General features: G+C 39.2%; 2 protein-coding genes across 4 annotated transcripts; one reads left to right on the plus strand and one right to left on the minus strand.

Annotated features, from left to right (window-relative positions):
* Nucleotides 1–525: 525 nt before the first annotated feature.
* Nucleotides 526–10,713, minus strand: LOC146979983 (septin-8-A-like). Of its 3 annotated transcripts, none has more exons than XM_085790031.1 (10): nt 10,468–10,713; nt 7,967–8,081; nt 7,634–7,829; nt 6,967–7,153; nt 6,717–6,878; nt 5,536–5,632; nt 5,144–5,312; nt 4,361–4,493; nt 4,080–4,270; nt 526–1,211 (listed from the first exon to the last, which is right to left on the minus strand). In XM_085790031.1, the coding sequence occupies exons 1-10, from the start codon at nt 10,480–10,482 to the stop codon at nt 1,157–1,159; spliced, it is 1,320 nt and encodes a 439-aa protein (XP_085646157.1). In that variant the 5' UTR covers nt 10,483–10,713; the 3' UTR covers nt 526–1,156. The 3 variants fall into 3 exon arrangements, with proteins under 3 accessions (XP_085646157.1, XP_085646156.1, XP_085646158.1); XM_085790030.1 differs by having other exon boundaries at nt 10,453–10,659; XM_085790032.1 differs by having other exon boundaries at nt 526–2,215; nt 10,453–10,659.
* Nucleotides 10,714–13,308: 2,595 nt separating this feature from the next.
* On the plus strand, nt 13,309–14,948 carry sowahab (sosondowah ankyrin repeat domain family member Ab). Its single transcript, XM_085790034.1, has one exon. The coding sequence runs from the start codon at nt 13,467–13,469 to the stop codon at nt 14,853–14,855; it is 1,389 nt and encodes a 462-aa protein (XP_085646160.1). The 5' UTR covers nt 13,309–13,466; the 3' UTR covers nt 14,856–14,948.
* The last annotated feature ends 1,368 nt before the right edge of the window (nt 14,949–16,316 follow it).

A 16,316-nucleotide genomic window follows, 5' to 3' on the forward strand; every position in this document is an offset into this window, starting at 1 on the left:
CATCTGCAGCCATACACGATTCAGTCCCGCCCTCTAAAAGCTGGAGGACCAATCGCAGATTGCGACATGGGACATGATGGAAAATGTTAAGCCCGCAATAAGTACAATGATAAATCAAAACGAAACTGCTTTTATATCCAAATGTTAAGTGACACAACAGATGCAACATTAATTGTCACTTTTACTTTTCTTTAAAATTCTAGCGTTAAGAGGCAAAGAAAAGATATACCTCACAGCAGAGAAGAGAATAATAATGAAAACTATTAAAATAGGCTACTCATTTTTCTATAAAACTACAGAGGATTACTAAAAAATGTCAAATACCAGTTTTCATAGACAGTACACTAACTACTGAGGCACAGTGCTGTCCCTGCCTCCTCTTAAAAGGACAGCTACTAGCTAGCAGGTTTCTGGAACAATCTGGAAGGAACCTGAACCTGCTGAGACCACAGTTCACCACATCATGTTTTCTGCTGACTCCTTTGCACTTCTCTGTCTACAGGTGCAGGGTAGAACAAGACACAATTTCAATAAAGAAATTCTTTATTACACAAGGATATACAAATCTGCAAGTGGGTCCAAGTAGACTTCCTATACAGATCGACTGACAATAAGATATTTTATCCTGAACTTATATTCATCCAGCTTTTTTACATTTAACAGTATATATACGCTTTAAAGTTAAAACTTAGAAATACTTCCAACTAGATCTTTTAGACACAACATAGGAGCTAACATGTAAGCATGATATTGCACTTTCTTATGACTAAATATGTACTGATTGATTTAAAATGCTTATAAATCATAATATATATTTCACTCTATAACATATATATATTTCACAGTGTAAACTGTCATCAGTCAGAACAGGCATGACATGGCAGATGAAAGAGGATAGCACATTTAGTACAAAAACTGAAATTTTGGAGATGCAGATCTTTTAATACTCGGAGGAATGAAGGTTAAGATCCATGCGGAGACCATGCTACAAAGCACTGCTTAAAAGTTTAAAGGAGAGTTTAGTAGACATGGAAGACTGCAGACAGACTCACCTCCAGGGATATTAAGTGCATTTCTATAAAACTGTTATTTCACATTGTAAAAATAATAACCTTGACTTGTTAGTCTGTGATCTTTTGATGTGGTAGAAAGTCTTCTAATTCAAATTCCTCCCTGAGGTTAAGGAGCACGCAGATGGAAGACTAAAGAAGCTATGAGAAGGAAAGAAAAATCATGTCATTCTTCTAGGCAACCAACTCTACACATTCATAAACATCACAGGACAAGCCTCAACAAGATATGTATGACCAGAATTAAGAGCAAATAATAACAAGATAGCATTTATCATTTATTAAGCATTTTGTTATTTACCCTGTTTGTTGCCACTGACTGAAGTCAAAGCAAAACTGAATTAAATGGATCATGATATTACAGAAACACTGTTCAAGTATCAGAAAACCATGCTTGGGTATGTAATGATGATAACAGGTTGAATATGAAATGCTTTGAATCATACAAGTGACTGAGGTGATGGGAGGTTTCAGAGAAGTGAGACTGAGGAGTTCAGCCAACCAAAAGATGAACTCATGCTCTATTTAGTTTATCATTGTCATTCTTTATTCGAATGTAAATGAAGGCAAAATATTTGCTCATTTCCAGACTCACTAAATAAATTCTATTATTTTCTGTAGAAATTTGCATAGAATGGGTGTTAACTCATTAACTTATCTTACCTCAGACTACCAACAATTAAAACAATTATTGACAACATTTTTATATACATTATTTTGACAATCTATATTTCCAAAAATACTGCAAACCACTCAACTTTAGTCTGTCTCTGGTAAGTCCTGTCAGTGTCTAGCTGAGAAACAGACTTCAATTTATAAAAGGAGATAAACACACATTCATGGAAAGAACATGAAAAAAACACAACCTACAGCTTATGAAAACAGTCCATGGATTTGTTATTATGTGTCTAGCAGAGTCAGCATTAGGAACAAATTAAATACACTGAGCAAAGCTACCTTTTTGATCCATAAGTACACAGTGGCTTATAGCTATCCCATTATTCAGGCTCACATACGTGGATAGTCACTGTGTCACTGAGTCCACATACAGTGTCAGTAAGTTATGCCAGATATGACAGTCTCTTTTTCCCATGCTGATGGCAGACACATTCCTGGTTTCCTAGGATGTTTGATCCATAAATCAACTGAAAAGGGGAAAAGAAATAAGACAAAATATGGAAAAAGAAAAAAAAAAGTGCAGGACTTGAGGTATGGTAGAAATCAAAGGAATAAATGAATGAAAGAGGAATGCAACAGTGTTTGGGTTGTAACGTCTTTAAATATCCATTTACAATATCATTTGAGGCTACATTTTCTCTTGCAGGCCAACTTCTATTTTTGACAGCTTAACAGTTAAATCTTATTGTTTAAAAAAAAACCTCATGGGAACCAATTTCTCCAGAATTAGATTTAGGCCACATTCACACGTGAACTAAAGTCAGATTAAAACCAAATTTGTAGAGATTTTTCTCAATCTGATTTTAAACTGTTTTTGAGGTCGTATCCAGCAAGACACATAACACTGACACTATGTCTGGAACATGGCTAACCAACCATGACTGTACTGCCAAAAATGGTTGCAATATATTGACTTTTTCTGTCAGCGATGCAGAGAGGAGAGGATGTCCTGCACTTCCTAGGCACAGAGACTACCTCTACATTTTCAGAGTGTCCTGTTTAAGGAGAATGCTGGAAAAACAACACAACCACTTTGTCTACTGCAACCAGATCAATTCATCCAGTGGCAGACGATCATTCAGTCAGGACAGTCAGTATTAAAAGATATAAGGTTTGGAAAGACAAAAACATAAAACTTAAACAAATGTATAGGACAGTATTTTGTGAAATAAAAATAAATATAGCCAGTTCGAAATGAAAACGATGTGTTTGAGAGAATTTCAATGTCTATGACTATGACTGAACTTAAACTTTATAAGATCTAAAGCTGGATTTTCCTATGGATTTCAGACAAATTAAATTTAATTCGTAAAGCAAAGTGTTTTCACACTACATTTCCCATGAGCCTCCGCACGCACAGTGAAATTCTTGGACCGGCGCAAGACGGGCAAAAGCGAAAACATTTGCCAAGAATGTTTTCAAATCAAGAAAGAAAGTCGGAGGTTCGAAGACGAGCAGATACGTCGTAGTTCCGACCATAAACGGCAATTCGGCAGCGTTATTCTCATGACCCGACGGTATATATATCGAAAATGGACCCATTAACAAGTGTGGGTAACGTAGATTCATCCACATTAATATGAGAATCTTTTATAACCAAAAGCAAACTCCTTGGGGTCCGTTTAAAAATTTAGTAGCCACATCTTTGATAAAACACACAGGACAATTTGGCAATTGGTAGTGAATCGCTGGCTGCAAAATTTGGGGAGTAAAGCTTAACTCAAAAGTAGAAATCACATCTTTGACATAACCATGCTTTCATTTCTTCACATTTTGTAACATTTTACTAAAGATTAGCTTTGTGTTTGTGTATTCATTTCCAGGGCTAATCTTGAGCTTTTACACTGTGTATATGGACATTTTCTCAGAATATCTAATTGATTTTGACATGTACTGTCTCCACCTGCAGAAATGATTAGGATTCTATGTGGGATGTCTGAGTATCATCTGCGTCGCTCATGGCGTGAGCATCGGTGGGACCAGTCGAATGTAAACAGAAGTGCCCCTGCCTGAGATACAGTCTGGCAGGTCAGCCCGCAGAGACATAAGCATCAGGCTGTGTCATGCAAGCTGTGACCTGTCCTACTGTGTCTGGGCACACAGTGTCAGTCTGAATCTGTCCCTGTATCAGTTTCTGAGCCAACATGGCTTCTGGGAAGATAACACTATCTCATTAATCACATTGTACACCACCCCGCTCCGTCCAATCAGCTCCACATAAACTGGGTTAGAGAATAAATGTCTTTTTTGAAATCCTATAAATGTTTTTTTTTATGAAATCACTTAAGCAGGCAAATAAATAAATAAATACACACAGAAACACAGACTTACTTCTTCTTGTCCTTGTCCTTCTTGAACGGCTGTTGTGAGCAGCCTTGCAGTGCCTGTCCCATCAGCGTCTCAGCTGCAACCTTTCTTCTATTGAAGGCATTCATCTCCTCTTCCAGTTCTCGTCTTTTCTCCTCCAGATTCTTCTTTTCATCCTGGTGCATCCGCTTGAGCTGCTCAAACCTCTCATGAAGCTGGAAATGATGTTGATGGGATATGGTACAATATGTGGAATATTTTACATTTGTATTTGTTATTTATGTCATGATGATTAGGATCTTTACCTCTTTTTCCTTTTCTTTCAGTTCCGCTTCGGTCTCCTTTACTTTGTTGACAAACATCTGCCTCATTTCTTCCTCTTTGCGCTGCAGCTCCACAAGGAACTCCTTTCTCTTGGCTTCGTATGTCTCCTGAAGGCTGCAGGAGAAGAATAAAGCAACGCTAAGTTCGGACTGAAGCCTCATATGGACAGGATTAGTATCAGATGCCCCCTAAATTCAAACTTGTCTTACTTGCTGTGATATAAATATTTTCAAAACGAGGATTAATGCATTACACACATATGACCCATTTAGACCAAAGATCAAAACGCATATTAATGTTTGTTACTCACAACAAAAATAAAACAATCAAATTACCAATAATAGTGCCCTTAACATTAGACTATACAGTATATGTGTCTTTACCATTAGGCCAACAGCTTGTATTACAATTTTATCCCATAATTAAAAATTACATGAATACTATGAACTCTAAAAACACATATTAGTGCTTATCTGTGTATGTAAATAAATACAGAGCAGAGATTTATTATCATAATGGCTATATCTGTGATAAAGCTAGTTGCCTAGTTTACCCCAGAAGAATTAATCCCATCTGACTAGTGTTCAGATGCGATTAATTCATTTACATCTCCTAAAATTATATAAATAATGAATTTTAATGTGCTGGTTATCAATTAAGCAATTTATCAGTACAATTTTAACATCGTAACACAACAGGGTTTTAGCATCTCCATTGACGTCAATTACCCAGATGCACTGCAACACAGCTCTGTGTAATTTCACCTGAATGACTGGCTGTCTGGGTCTGTGTCCTTGAAGCCCATCTCTTCCAGCTTGCAGCGACGGTAGAGTTCATAGTGTCGAGCATGTGTTTGCTCCCGGAGATCCTCCATGTTCACACGCAGCAGCATCTCCCTCAGCTTCACAAAATCACAGTGGTTTTCATTCTCCACTGGGAAAAAAAAGAAGAAGCTTTGCCAGTTAACGTTTTGCATTTACTGAAACTCCGAAATAACATCTCTGAGCTTATTGTGCTCATAAAAACAGTGAATTGTGATATTGTGTTTATACTGCAAATGAAAATCTAATAATAGCTTGGCAGCAGGCATCTGACTAACCAGCTCTGTGTCTGGGAGATGTTTATGATGCTTGTCAAATCAATTCAGTGGACTCACCCTGTACTGATCCCCACGGGTACAGTCTTGCTTTCACCATCTTATTTCCTACTTTCACGTCTTCTACACTTCCAACCACAGCAAAGGGAAGATGTGTCTGGAATATACAGTGTTTATATTGTTACAATTTGACTAAAGAAATAATAGTACTGTTGTCATATCCAGGATCTCATTTTGCCATTACAACAGACTTATATGCATAAATACTAGAGATACAACTCTAGATTCAAATTGTACTACTTCAGTTCTTTCTCTTGAATCTCCTACCTTTTCCATAATAGCAACCACAAAATGGTTCCATTATAATCTGTCTGAATTTGACACTAATAATAATAATTAATGATAGACTTTTACAGCACCTTTCATACAAGAAATGCAGTTTTACAACAAAGACATTAGTTAGACCAATTGCATTACATGAAAAGGGTCAAATAAACACACCACAAATATAAAATGGCATCAACTATTAACAAATAATTAAAATAGGTTAAAACAATAGAAGAAAAATGAAATCAAGTAAGATGCTTTTTTAAACATGAAAAACATTTAATGTTTAAAAAACCTCTACTATTATTTTTCTACTCTGGCCCATTAGCTCTGAGGCAGAACCTCTTTTCCATATAGACTCAAACGCACCGTAGAGTTTTATTACACTGGGGTCATCCTCTTCCAGATGCCCCTGAACATTTTCCCTGCAGGTGCAATACTGTGGGATTTGTGCTGGGCACAACCCAAAGTTGGTCCAGAAATAACCACCTGCTTCAGTGGTGCAGTGGGTGGTGACACATACACACCACAGACTTTTCTTCCAAGTTAACAACCAATTGAATATGTTTTTTTTGCTTTCTTTTAAATATACTTAAACTTTACTTCATTATTCTACTGGTATTGCTACTTCTGTGATAGTGTTATCATATTCTTCTTTGTGAATGGCTGAAAAAAACTGAAGACATAAAGTTCATGAAAAGGCCCAATGCTAAAGATAAAATAACAAAAGATAGGAGGCGCTTAGTGAGAGTATAGTGGTGGAGAAAGTGACATCTTGAAACCTGTCTCCTGGGCTGAGTGGAACAGGCAGAAAACAGTATTTGTGCATATCATTTCAACAATCACAAACAAAACACATAATGTACATGTTTTGTATGACATATGCGAGTGGTTTGTGTGATTCTAGGACTTACATTCATGGAGGAGTTTATCTCCGCAACAGCCTCATCCTCTGTGGGGAACTGATAAATCTGCACTCCATTGCTGACCAGCTCACTCATGATCTTGATCTTTAATTTGTCCAGTTCGCTCTTGGATACTGTGTCTGCCTTTGCAATGACAGGGATGATGTTAACCTACATGGAAGAAAAACATACAATGAGAGACTTGCAGAAAGAGTAACTCTTAACTCTTGAAATACACTGTGTGTGATTCTGTGGCCACCTTGCTGTCCAGTTTCTTCATTGTGACAAGATCCAGGGACTTGAGGGAGTGTCCAGTGGGAGCAATGAAATACAGGCAGATGTGGATTCTTGTGTCATGATAGTTATACAGGGAACGTCTTATTTTTAGTTCTTCTTCAAGGTACCTCTCAAACTGGGCATCAATATACTCCAGAATGGGTTTATAGCTGCACAGAAAAAAAGGTTATAGTGGTTAGAAAATAAGCATCATTAAAACCCTTACATGTATGAACATTAGACTTTACATAGGTTTTCTATTTGTTTGTAAGCCATATTGAGTATCCTGGTTACAAAGTCTGCAACTGCAGTCTTGCAGCCAAGAATCCCAGCCTTTTATACTCCCTGCTGTTGCAGCACTCAAATGTCTATTGAGATTGCATTCGTTCTACCAGTCATTCCCTTATTGCCTCCCAGTTCACATGCCAACAACGGACCCGATCTCTTTCTCAATTCCATGTTGTATAAGTGAGTTGGCGGAAGTACCAGAGCAGAAGGAGGACATGATTAATGGCTGGTGCTGAGAAGAAAGTACATTTCTGCAGATAGCTCTTGGAATTTTTATAGATCAATGTCAAAACAGTAGTGGGGGTCTATGTATCAAATTTTGTATAACATCCTAATAACATGATGTATTTAGGGACTAGTACCTTTCTTCTTTGTTGATTTGGTCTCCAAATCCTACAGTGTGAACAATGGTCAGCTTCAGGTTCACGTTGCTCTCCTGCAGATCATACGTTTGGGGGCGCAGATGTACCTCGCTCTCATAGTGGCTGGCCTCCTCATTTTCAAATGTTGTATTGAAAAGAGTGTTCATCAGAGTTGACTTGCCTATCCCTGTCTCACCTAAAAAAATAAAGAAAATAAGGACACACAGGGATACAGAGAATAAGATTCGATGGATTCATGCTTCGTTTAACATGAGTGCATGTTATGTACAGCACTAACTCTGGATTATGGGCTCCCCTGGGTTAAAGACATACCTACGCAGAGGATGTTGAAGCAGAATCCCTGAGCAACTGATTTGCTGACCAGCTGATCTGGAAGACTGTCAAACCCCACATGGCCGCCGAGTTCCAGGTTTCGCTTTGCTTCATTCTGTGGTATTTGGGGAGAGGCAGGACAAAGAATACATTACAGTAAATGTATTCGGTAATATTTTTTAAAAAGTCCTTTGGGCAGATTTCATCCCCACACTCTACTTTCAAGCTTAAAAGCATTCTTTGCAAATGAGGCCATGCCTCTCTTCTACTTAACACACTGAACAGTCCGACCTATAAAAAAGGTCCTGTCGGAATATCTCAAACCACATTTATCTAGTAAAGACATTCAAATCTGGGGAAAAAGGCTGAGAGAATTGTAATGATTTTTTATTTGTTTAGCACAAAAAAATGCGTATAACGCTGCACAAGGAGGGAACAAAGTCCTATAGCGAACTTGTAGGTTTAGGTTTATTTGTTTAATAGTCCATTACTAAGCTTCAATGCAGGGTTTTAGCCTAAATATGACGAATTAGTAACTTTTGCACAGGAGGCAGTAATAGGATGTCATGATAAGTATGTTTTTCTTATGAATACAGCTAACAAATACTTTCATCAGTCATTAATCTGATGATTTTGTCATTTATTTATTTATCTATCATTTAACCTTTTAGATGTCAGAAAATAGTCAAAGTATTTAACCATTCCTGAGCACAAAGTTACCTCTTCAGTTTGCATGTTACAAAGTAATTTTAAGTACAATGACTAAAACAGAAGAGAACATCAACTTGAGAGGCTAGGACCAGAAAAATTGGCCTTTTTATAATCTTAATTGAATTTGGAGGTAAAATTAGTTGTGAATTATTGTTTCGACAGATTAAACACTCAATGAATGAATAACATTCATTTCAATTCCACTTTCACTCATATTTGGACAAACCCAGTTTTCCAAATTCATGTTCCAAGTCCCCCTTCACTCAAAAGTGTGTTTTGCTTATTGTTACTTAAGTTAACCATCACAGTGCAGACTAATGACTGTCCAGAGTTTGATACTTCAAGGCTGTATTCACATTCTTCTGTTTCTTTGTATGCTCACCTTAAATCAGAGTTTAAGACATGTATTTATGTGATGATTTTGGGACATCACTATCAGTTTTTAAGTCAATCATAGTCAAAACCGCAACTTACATGAGAAATATGTGAAAAGTTCTCAGTTTATTGAACAGAATCAACTTTTCAGTGAAGTGAGATATTTCGTGTTTAGCAGTTAAATGTAATGGAAAAAAATAGTTGGGACTTGTTCAAATGGGGGGGAAAGGATTAGATGTGTTGGATGGAGGGGATGTTTAAGGCATTTTAAGTTGTAATGCCAACTATTTGAATGAGATTTGCCTGAACAGGCTGAGATGGAGGGGGTTCGTCGCTCATCTATACCCCTCAAATCCACCCGTTGATACTGGCATCTTGCAAAAGGCTCTACATGAGGACCACGATGTGTTCAATACAACAATCATCCGTTTCTGCCCTTCTCCTCACACACACACACACACACACACACACACACACACACACACACACACACACACACACACACACACACACACACACACACACACACACACACACACACACACACACACAAAGAGCTCTTTATCTAGATGTTATTTCACAGGGGTGGGAGGATATCCAAGCTGGCTGCCCTGGTACCCATAACCCCCCTTCACAGCTAGACAAACATGCACACTACTCCAACTTCACACAGTCTCCCATCCTTTTACAACACAACCTGTAAACAGCAGACAAAATGACACACACCTGAGCAATGGCCACGTATTTGCCACTGATTACATGTTTGGCTCATGCCTACTTAAGAGTAGTGCAATGCTGACACTAAAGCTAGTGGCCACCACATGAGGAGACTGGTATTAATGTTTATCCTCTTAACCCAGTCTCTTCAGCCTGCTACTGCTGCTGTGTTTCATTCACATACGCAGCCTCCTTGTCCTTTCCGTCTTTCTTTTAAATCAGCTCCGGTGCACAGTGCACACCTGTCGGAGGTGTTGACATAACGTAAACAGCAAAGTGTTGATGCACAGCCTGGCTCTGCTTTGTGCTGCTTCATGCTGGGCAGTATGCGCGGATGCTGAAGTGGAGCTTTTTCCCCCCCTCCATGCACGTCTCTCCACAAATTGTTCATCAACTTGGCCTGACGACGCGGCGTCTATCTCTTCACTGAATCTGCAACAGCACGAAAATCCGCCTTTATCACGATTCAATAGACACAGGAGGCGTCCTCATCCACACCGCAGCCATCCTGCTGCATTCACTGCATGTACGTAGGCTACTATATCTTTATGACCATCACCTTACTGCTGTTACATACACCTGAATGCTACAGGGCAGCTAGTTGAATCCCCGTCTCCTGCCTCATCATGACATCACATCGTGAAATCAGTGCAGGGCCGCAGACAGTAAATCATCATACTTACTGCGAAAACATCTACCTCAGTGGCCGCCATCGTCAGAAGTGGCTGTGCGCAGAAATGATGAGTCTGGAGCTAGACCTGCTCTCCACATCACACAGGCACGGACTCGCACTCCTTCCAATATGGCCACTTGGAGGCAACACCCCCTCGGTGCTGGAGGGCGACATTACACCAGCCTTGCTTAGTCTTATTCTAACTCCGATGGCGTTTAGTGGGAGCTTTCATCAACTCAGCAATTATTCTGATGACTGCTTCCACAGACATGGCCAGGCCTGCAGCTGTCATGCGATATCATGCTGCAGAATTGATGACATTTCTTTTTCTGTTTATTTCCTTTTTTCCCCCAACTTTGACATCCTATTAGGAGCCTGTAAAGAGCCATTTTTCTGCAAATGCTTCTGTATTAATACACTGGACTGAATGGAGTAGAAGTTCTTGTAGGCTACTTCAGTAGCTACAATATTAATTCCAGCTGCTACATTTAGTGACATAATTATTAGATATACAGAGAACTGAAATGTTTGGGTGACTTTGAAGCAAAAATGCCAAATATTGTAACGTTCTCACTCTCATGGGAAGATTGTCTTTTTTCTATGCTTTAAATTCTAGTAAACAGAATATTTGCACTATAGATGCCTACCATAAGACATCACCTTAGGTTTACAGACCAAAAGATTGATGTGTAACATAATGGCTTTAATAAGTGTAGTAATGAGCTGCAACTATAGTGTTCAGCCTTGCATAATTTTACAATATTGTCAAAATCTTGTTGTAACATTCATGTACACCTGTTGTAACATAATGTACACTGAGTAATTTGTCAGGAACACCTGTCCATCTGCGTATACATGTACCTATATAATTATCTAATCAGCAGTCATGTGGCCACAGTGCACTGCATGATATCATGCAGACATAGGTTCAGCTTCAATGTTCACACTGAGGAAAATGTGATCTCAGTGACGTTGACTGTGGGGTGATTGTTGGTGCCAGATGGGCTGCGCTGAGTATCTCTGAAATTGGCCGTCTCCTTGGATTTTCACTCAGTTTACACAGAATGGTGAGAAAAATAAAACACATCCAGAGAGCATCGGCTTTGCAGATGGAGAGATCAGAGGATTCATTGGGGTAAACAGAAAGGACACAGATAACCACTCTTTGCAACTGTGGTGAGATGGTCAGAAAACCATCTCCTGTCTGCACCCAGTCTCAGCTCAGGCCTTCACACACCTCACCTCCATAACAAGAAACCATTATTTGAGTGCAACATCTGAATAATGTTACTGATTATGTGCATTTCTCTATGGACACAATTTAACAACTCATAATGGATACTTCTCCCATGATACCAAATGTCACAAAGAAAAAAAGAAGAACAGATCAAATTGGTTTCATGAACAACAAAGAGCTCAGTGCACCTTAGTAGGCTCCCCAGTCACCACATCTGAATCCAAAAGAACCCTGTGGTGTGTTGAAATGTGAAATTGAATGTACAGTAAGTAGTTTGCAACTAACGAAATTATATCAATATGGCTTATATGGCTTACAGTATGTTTACAGTATGTTTCCAGCATCTCGCAGACCTCATGGTGTGATGCTCAAGTGCTCAGTGAGTGTAAGGCGACTATGGCAAATTACTGGCTATCTGTGCCTATTTCTCAAAGGTCCATTCAAAAGTCTAAGGCTTGGGAAATATATTGTTCAACTTATTAAATGCAATGTTTATAGTTTGACTAGCTTTGACTATAGACTTGGTCGTGATCAGGGCCGTTGCTAGGAATTCTGGGCCCCCTTAAAGAATACTAAAGTGGGCCCCTCCCCCTAACTTTTCCTTTTTTTTTTCTTAGACTACGTATGTATTATCGTTTTTTATTTAGCCTTCTTTGTTTTGATGCTAATGCAGCATTACACTGCAAAAACTCAAGTATCTTAGCAAGAATATTTGTCTTATTTCTAGTCAAAATGTCATTTCTAGTCAAAACAAATCTCATTCTCTACTTAAAATAAGACACATCATATTAAAAGCAGCTTGTTTTTAGACACTTTTTTTTTTTACTTCTTTCAAGCATATTTTCACTTGGAATAAGTAGAAAAAATCTGATAGTGGAGCAAGTTTTTCTTCCTTATTACAAGCACAAAAAACTTACTTTCACTGGCAGATTTTTCTATTTATTGTGAATTTAAGTGAAAATGATCTAAAAACAAGTCAATTTTTAGGTTATGAGTCTTATTTTAAGTGGAAAGAGATTAGTTTTGACTAGAAATGAGACATTTGGACAAGAAATAAGACAAATATTCTTGGAAAGATGTTGAGTTTTTACAGTGTACTATGAGTATTAGTCAGGGTCTTACGCAGAATAAATCAGTCATACAAAGATTAGACTACTGGGGTTTTTTATGGGCCCCACTGGGCGCTGGGCCCCTAGAATTATCATCACCTTTCTCCCCTATACAACGGCCCTGGTCGTGATACTAATGATTAAAAGGGGTATAGTCCCCATTAAACAACTTAACGTTAGAATTAAATAGATTGCTTGTATAATCAAGTTGTATTAAAATAAAGTCAAGATATAAAACAAATAGCCAAATACATGTTCACATCATATAGGCTCCATCATATATCATATTTCCAGTCAAACAAGCAAATCTTATAGCCGACATTTTCTATGGATACGTGTGAATAATTAAAAAAAAAAAAAAAAAAAAAAGGAACACGTATTTAACATGCACTTTGCTCTAAAACCTTTTCTCTAGTTGATTCGATATTGATCGACTATCACGAGACACAGTCCTGCACTGCCCCCAGCCTGCCTGCCTTTTAACGGGGAGTGCCATAATAAGAAAAGTGTGGATTTATTTGGAGAAGCGCCGGAAGCAGCAGGTTGGTGGAGGACAGCAGAGAGGGGAGCACGGACAGCGCGGAGAGGAGATTATCCCCGGGCTTCATTTATGCAATCTGCCGTCGATTGTCATATATTTTTTCATATTCATATTTTTCACCGGGGACAAAAGACAAAATGGCTTTAACCCAGGAGTCGATACTGTCCTTTTTACTGGAGCACGGAGGCAAAGTGAAGAACTCGGAGCTGCTGAACAGTTTCAGGAGTCAGATCAACTGCAGCGATCCCGCGGAAAAGCTGCACAATAGAGACCTCTTCAAGAAGATAGTCAACAGCGTCGCCGTGGTCAAACAGATCGACGAGGTGAAGTTTGTGGTTGTAAAGAAAAGGTACCAGGACTTCATTAAAGATGTCCCGCAGAAAACACACATGGATGACAGCTTCTCCAGCTCAAACACCAGCTTTTCCTACTCATCTCCTCCTCCTCCTCCTCCCCGGGCGGAGGCAGCCAGGGTCAACCATTCAGACATTGAAAACAATAACACGAGCTATGCACTGAGCATAAATGGCAATTATTATGGCGATGCTAAACATGTACCCGCGGGGAGTATGCAGAAAAGAAAGCCGTTGTCCAAAAGCATTAGTAGTGCGGACGCAACCACTGTCAAAGTGCTGAATCTGTCCGGAGATCGTGCGAGCCGAGCGGGGAGGTCTGGGGCTGTGTTCGCTGTCATATCGGTCAAATCCCCACCGAGAGACTCTGCTCCAGCCGCTCGGGATGGATCGCACTCCCCAGTGCATCAGCAGAAAACTTCACACACGCCAATCAAGTTGGGAGCAAAAGTTTCATCGGTGCAGAATCTTAACTCTAACTTTTCAGCTTGTAAGGACGCGTTGAGTGAAGACCAATGTCAGGAAAGCACACAGACACAGACCATGCAGCCGCCTGGTTTTCCCCAGGTGAGGCCCCAAAACAAGACCATGAAACAAGCAGATGATGCCAAGTACTCAGACTCTGTGCCTTTAGAGCCCTTGGCTCATGAGTGGTTGGTAAAGTGTGCTGCTGGACTGTGGGGCCAGATCTATGCTCTGCTGCTGCAGGACAGCAGGTTAGCGCAGAAGAAAGACTTCATGTCAGGGTTCACAGCTCTACACTGGGCCACCAAGGACGGCAACAGCGAGATGATACACAAGCTCATGGCTATCTCCAGGCAGAGAGGCACTGGCATCAACATCAATGGCAAAACAAATGGAGGATACACACCTTTACACATTGCAGCCATACATGGCCACACTGATGTAATGCTTTTGCTTGTGCAACATTACGGAGCCAATGTTAGTGAAAGAGACAATGCTGGCAAGAAGGCCTTCCACTACCTGGATGAAGGTGTGCCAGCTGAGATCAGAGCACTTCTGGGAGGGCTACAGGAGGACAGATTCAGGGAGAAGGCTGACGAGGAAGACTGTAGAGAGCAGTCGAAAGGCTTCAACACTATTAGCAAACTGTTCCAGCCTCACATAGGAAAGAAGCAAAAGACAGCACCCAAGATTACTCATGACTGGTGAGAAGGACGTGGATCATGTAAAGCAGAGGTGAACAATATCTAAATTGTAAGAGATAATGTGTCTTCATTTGTATGGCTCTATAAAACTTAAACCACTTTAAGTATACTTTAGATCATTTAAAGTCTATGACTGCATTACAAATGTGTAGACTCTCTGTGTTTATTGTAAGCTCTAGCTGTTCTGTGCAGTGTATCACTGCTAGATGTACTATTTATGAATGGTATTTTATCATATATTTTTCTGTAGTTGACTTGACTTCCATGTATTATTGCTATTTAACTTATTTTAATAACAACACAGATAAGTAGTGTGTAGTGATTCTGTACATCTTGACTCAAACAATGTATAATAAATATTTTCGAATTCTTGATTCCTGACTTCAGAGTATAAGGAAATTTCAAAAACGGACCACACCTGGGAAACAGCTGCTGTAAACACTGGTGTAAATCTTATCATTGTTCATGAAACTTATATTTTTGATATCCTGTTTATCAAATTAAAACAGTTCTTAAAAGAAAACTTGAAAGCATTTGGTACTAAAACAGAAAAAACAGTGGAAGAGTTTAACATTTTTAAAGAGATACCTACTTCCCTCAGCAACAGCGAAGGGGCCCTGTGTGAGGCCAGTTATGCAAAGCAGGCGGCTGGTCAGGCTGCTGGAATGTCTCCTTTATCAATTTCTTTGTGAACTTGAGGTCGTAATGGGTGAGATTCCTTTTGTGGGTCAGCGTGGGGCCCCATTTCTGGATTGCTGTGTTAAAAAAGACACAGGTAGTTGACAGCAGCCAGGACTTAGGCTAATTTTTAGAAAGATTTTTTTCAAAATACAAGTTCAACACAAAAGTTGTAACCTGAGTTGTAAAAGGAAAAACACAACGGATCACATCTCCAGAGAAACTTGAAAAGTTATTGAGGTGGAAACATAAATATTTATATCCTGCAGTAGTCTATGACATTAACATTTAATAACGCAGGGCCTTCATAACATAACGTGGATAACTAAAATGAAGTGAACAACTCATTCAAAAACACTTTCATGTCAGTATTATGTTGGGTGAACAACTGAATGAACTTGATGACATGCATGAAAACAGTATTCTGCTTTTTTCGTCCTGTACAGAAACATTGTTTTCAGTCTCATCTGACCCTGAGAAAACGAATCCCTGATGACATCAAACGAGTCAGAACTCAGACAATAAAGCCACAAGCAAAACAGTAACAAGAACAATGTCCTTTGTCTTGTTATCTGGGAAAGAAGCTGCTTGCACAATGCCCCCAACAAAGGAGAGTTGCACTCACAGGAACTATTCAATACAGACTACACTATGTTTTTATTCCATAGCCAAACTTTTATTTTAACACCGCAAGAGACCTTAATAATTATAAAAGAGGAAATCTATCACAGAGACGTTTCCTATGTCCACTCCTCCGTGGTTTAGACAAATTTTCCAAACATCAAAG

This window comes from Trachurus japonicus, chromosome 10 (genome assembly GCF_045865225.1).
Source record: "Trachurus japonicus isolate A0001 chromosome 10, Traja_1.0".
NCBI classification, from domain to species: Eukaryota; Metazoa; Chordata; class Actinopteri; order Carangiformes; family Carangidae; genus Trachurus; species Trachurus japonicus.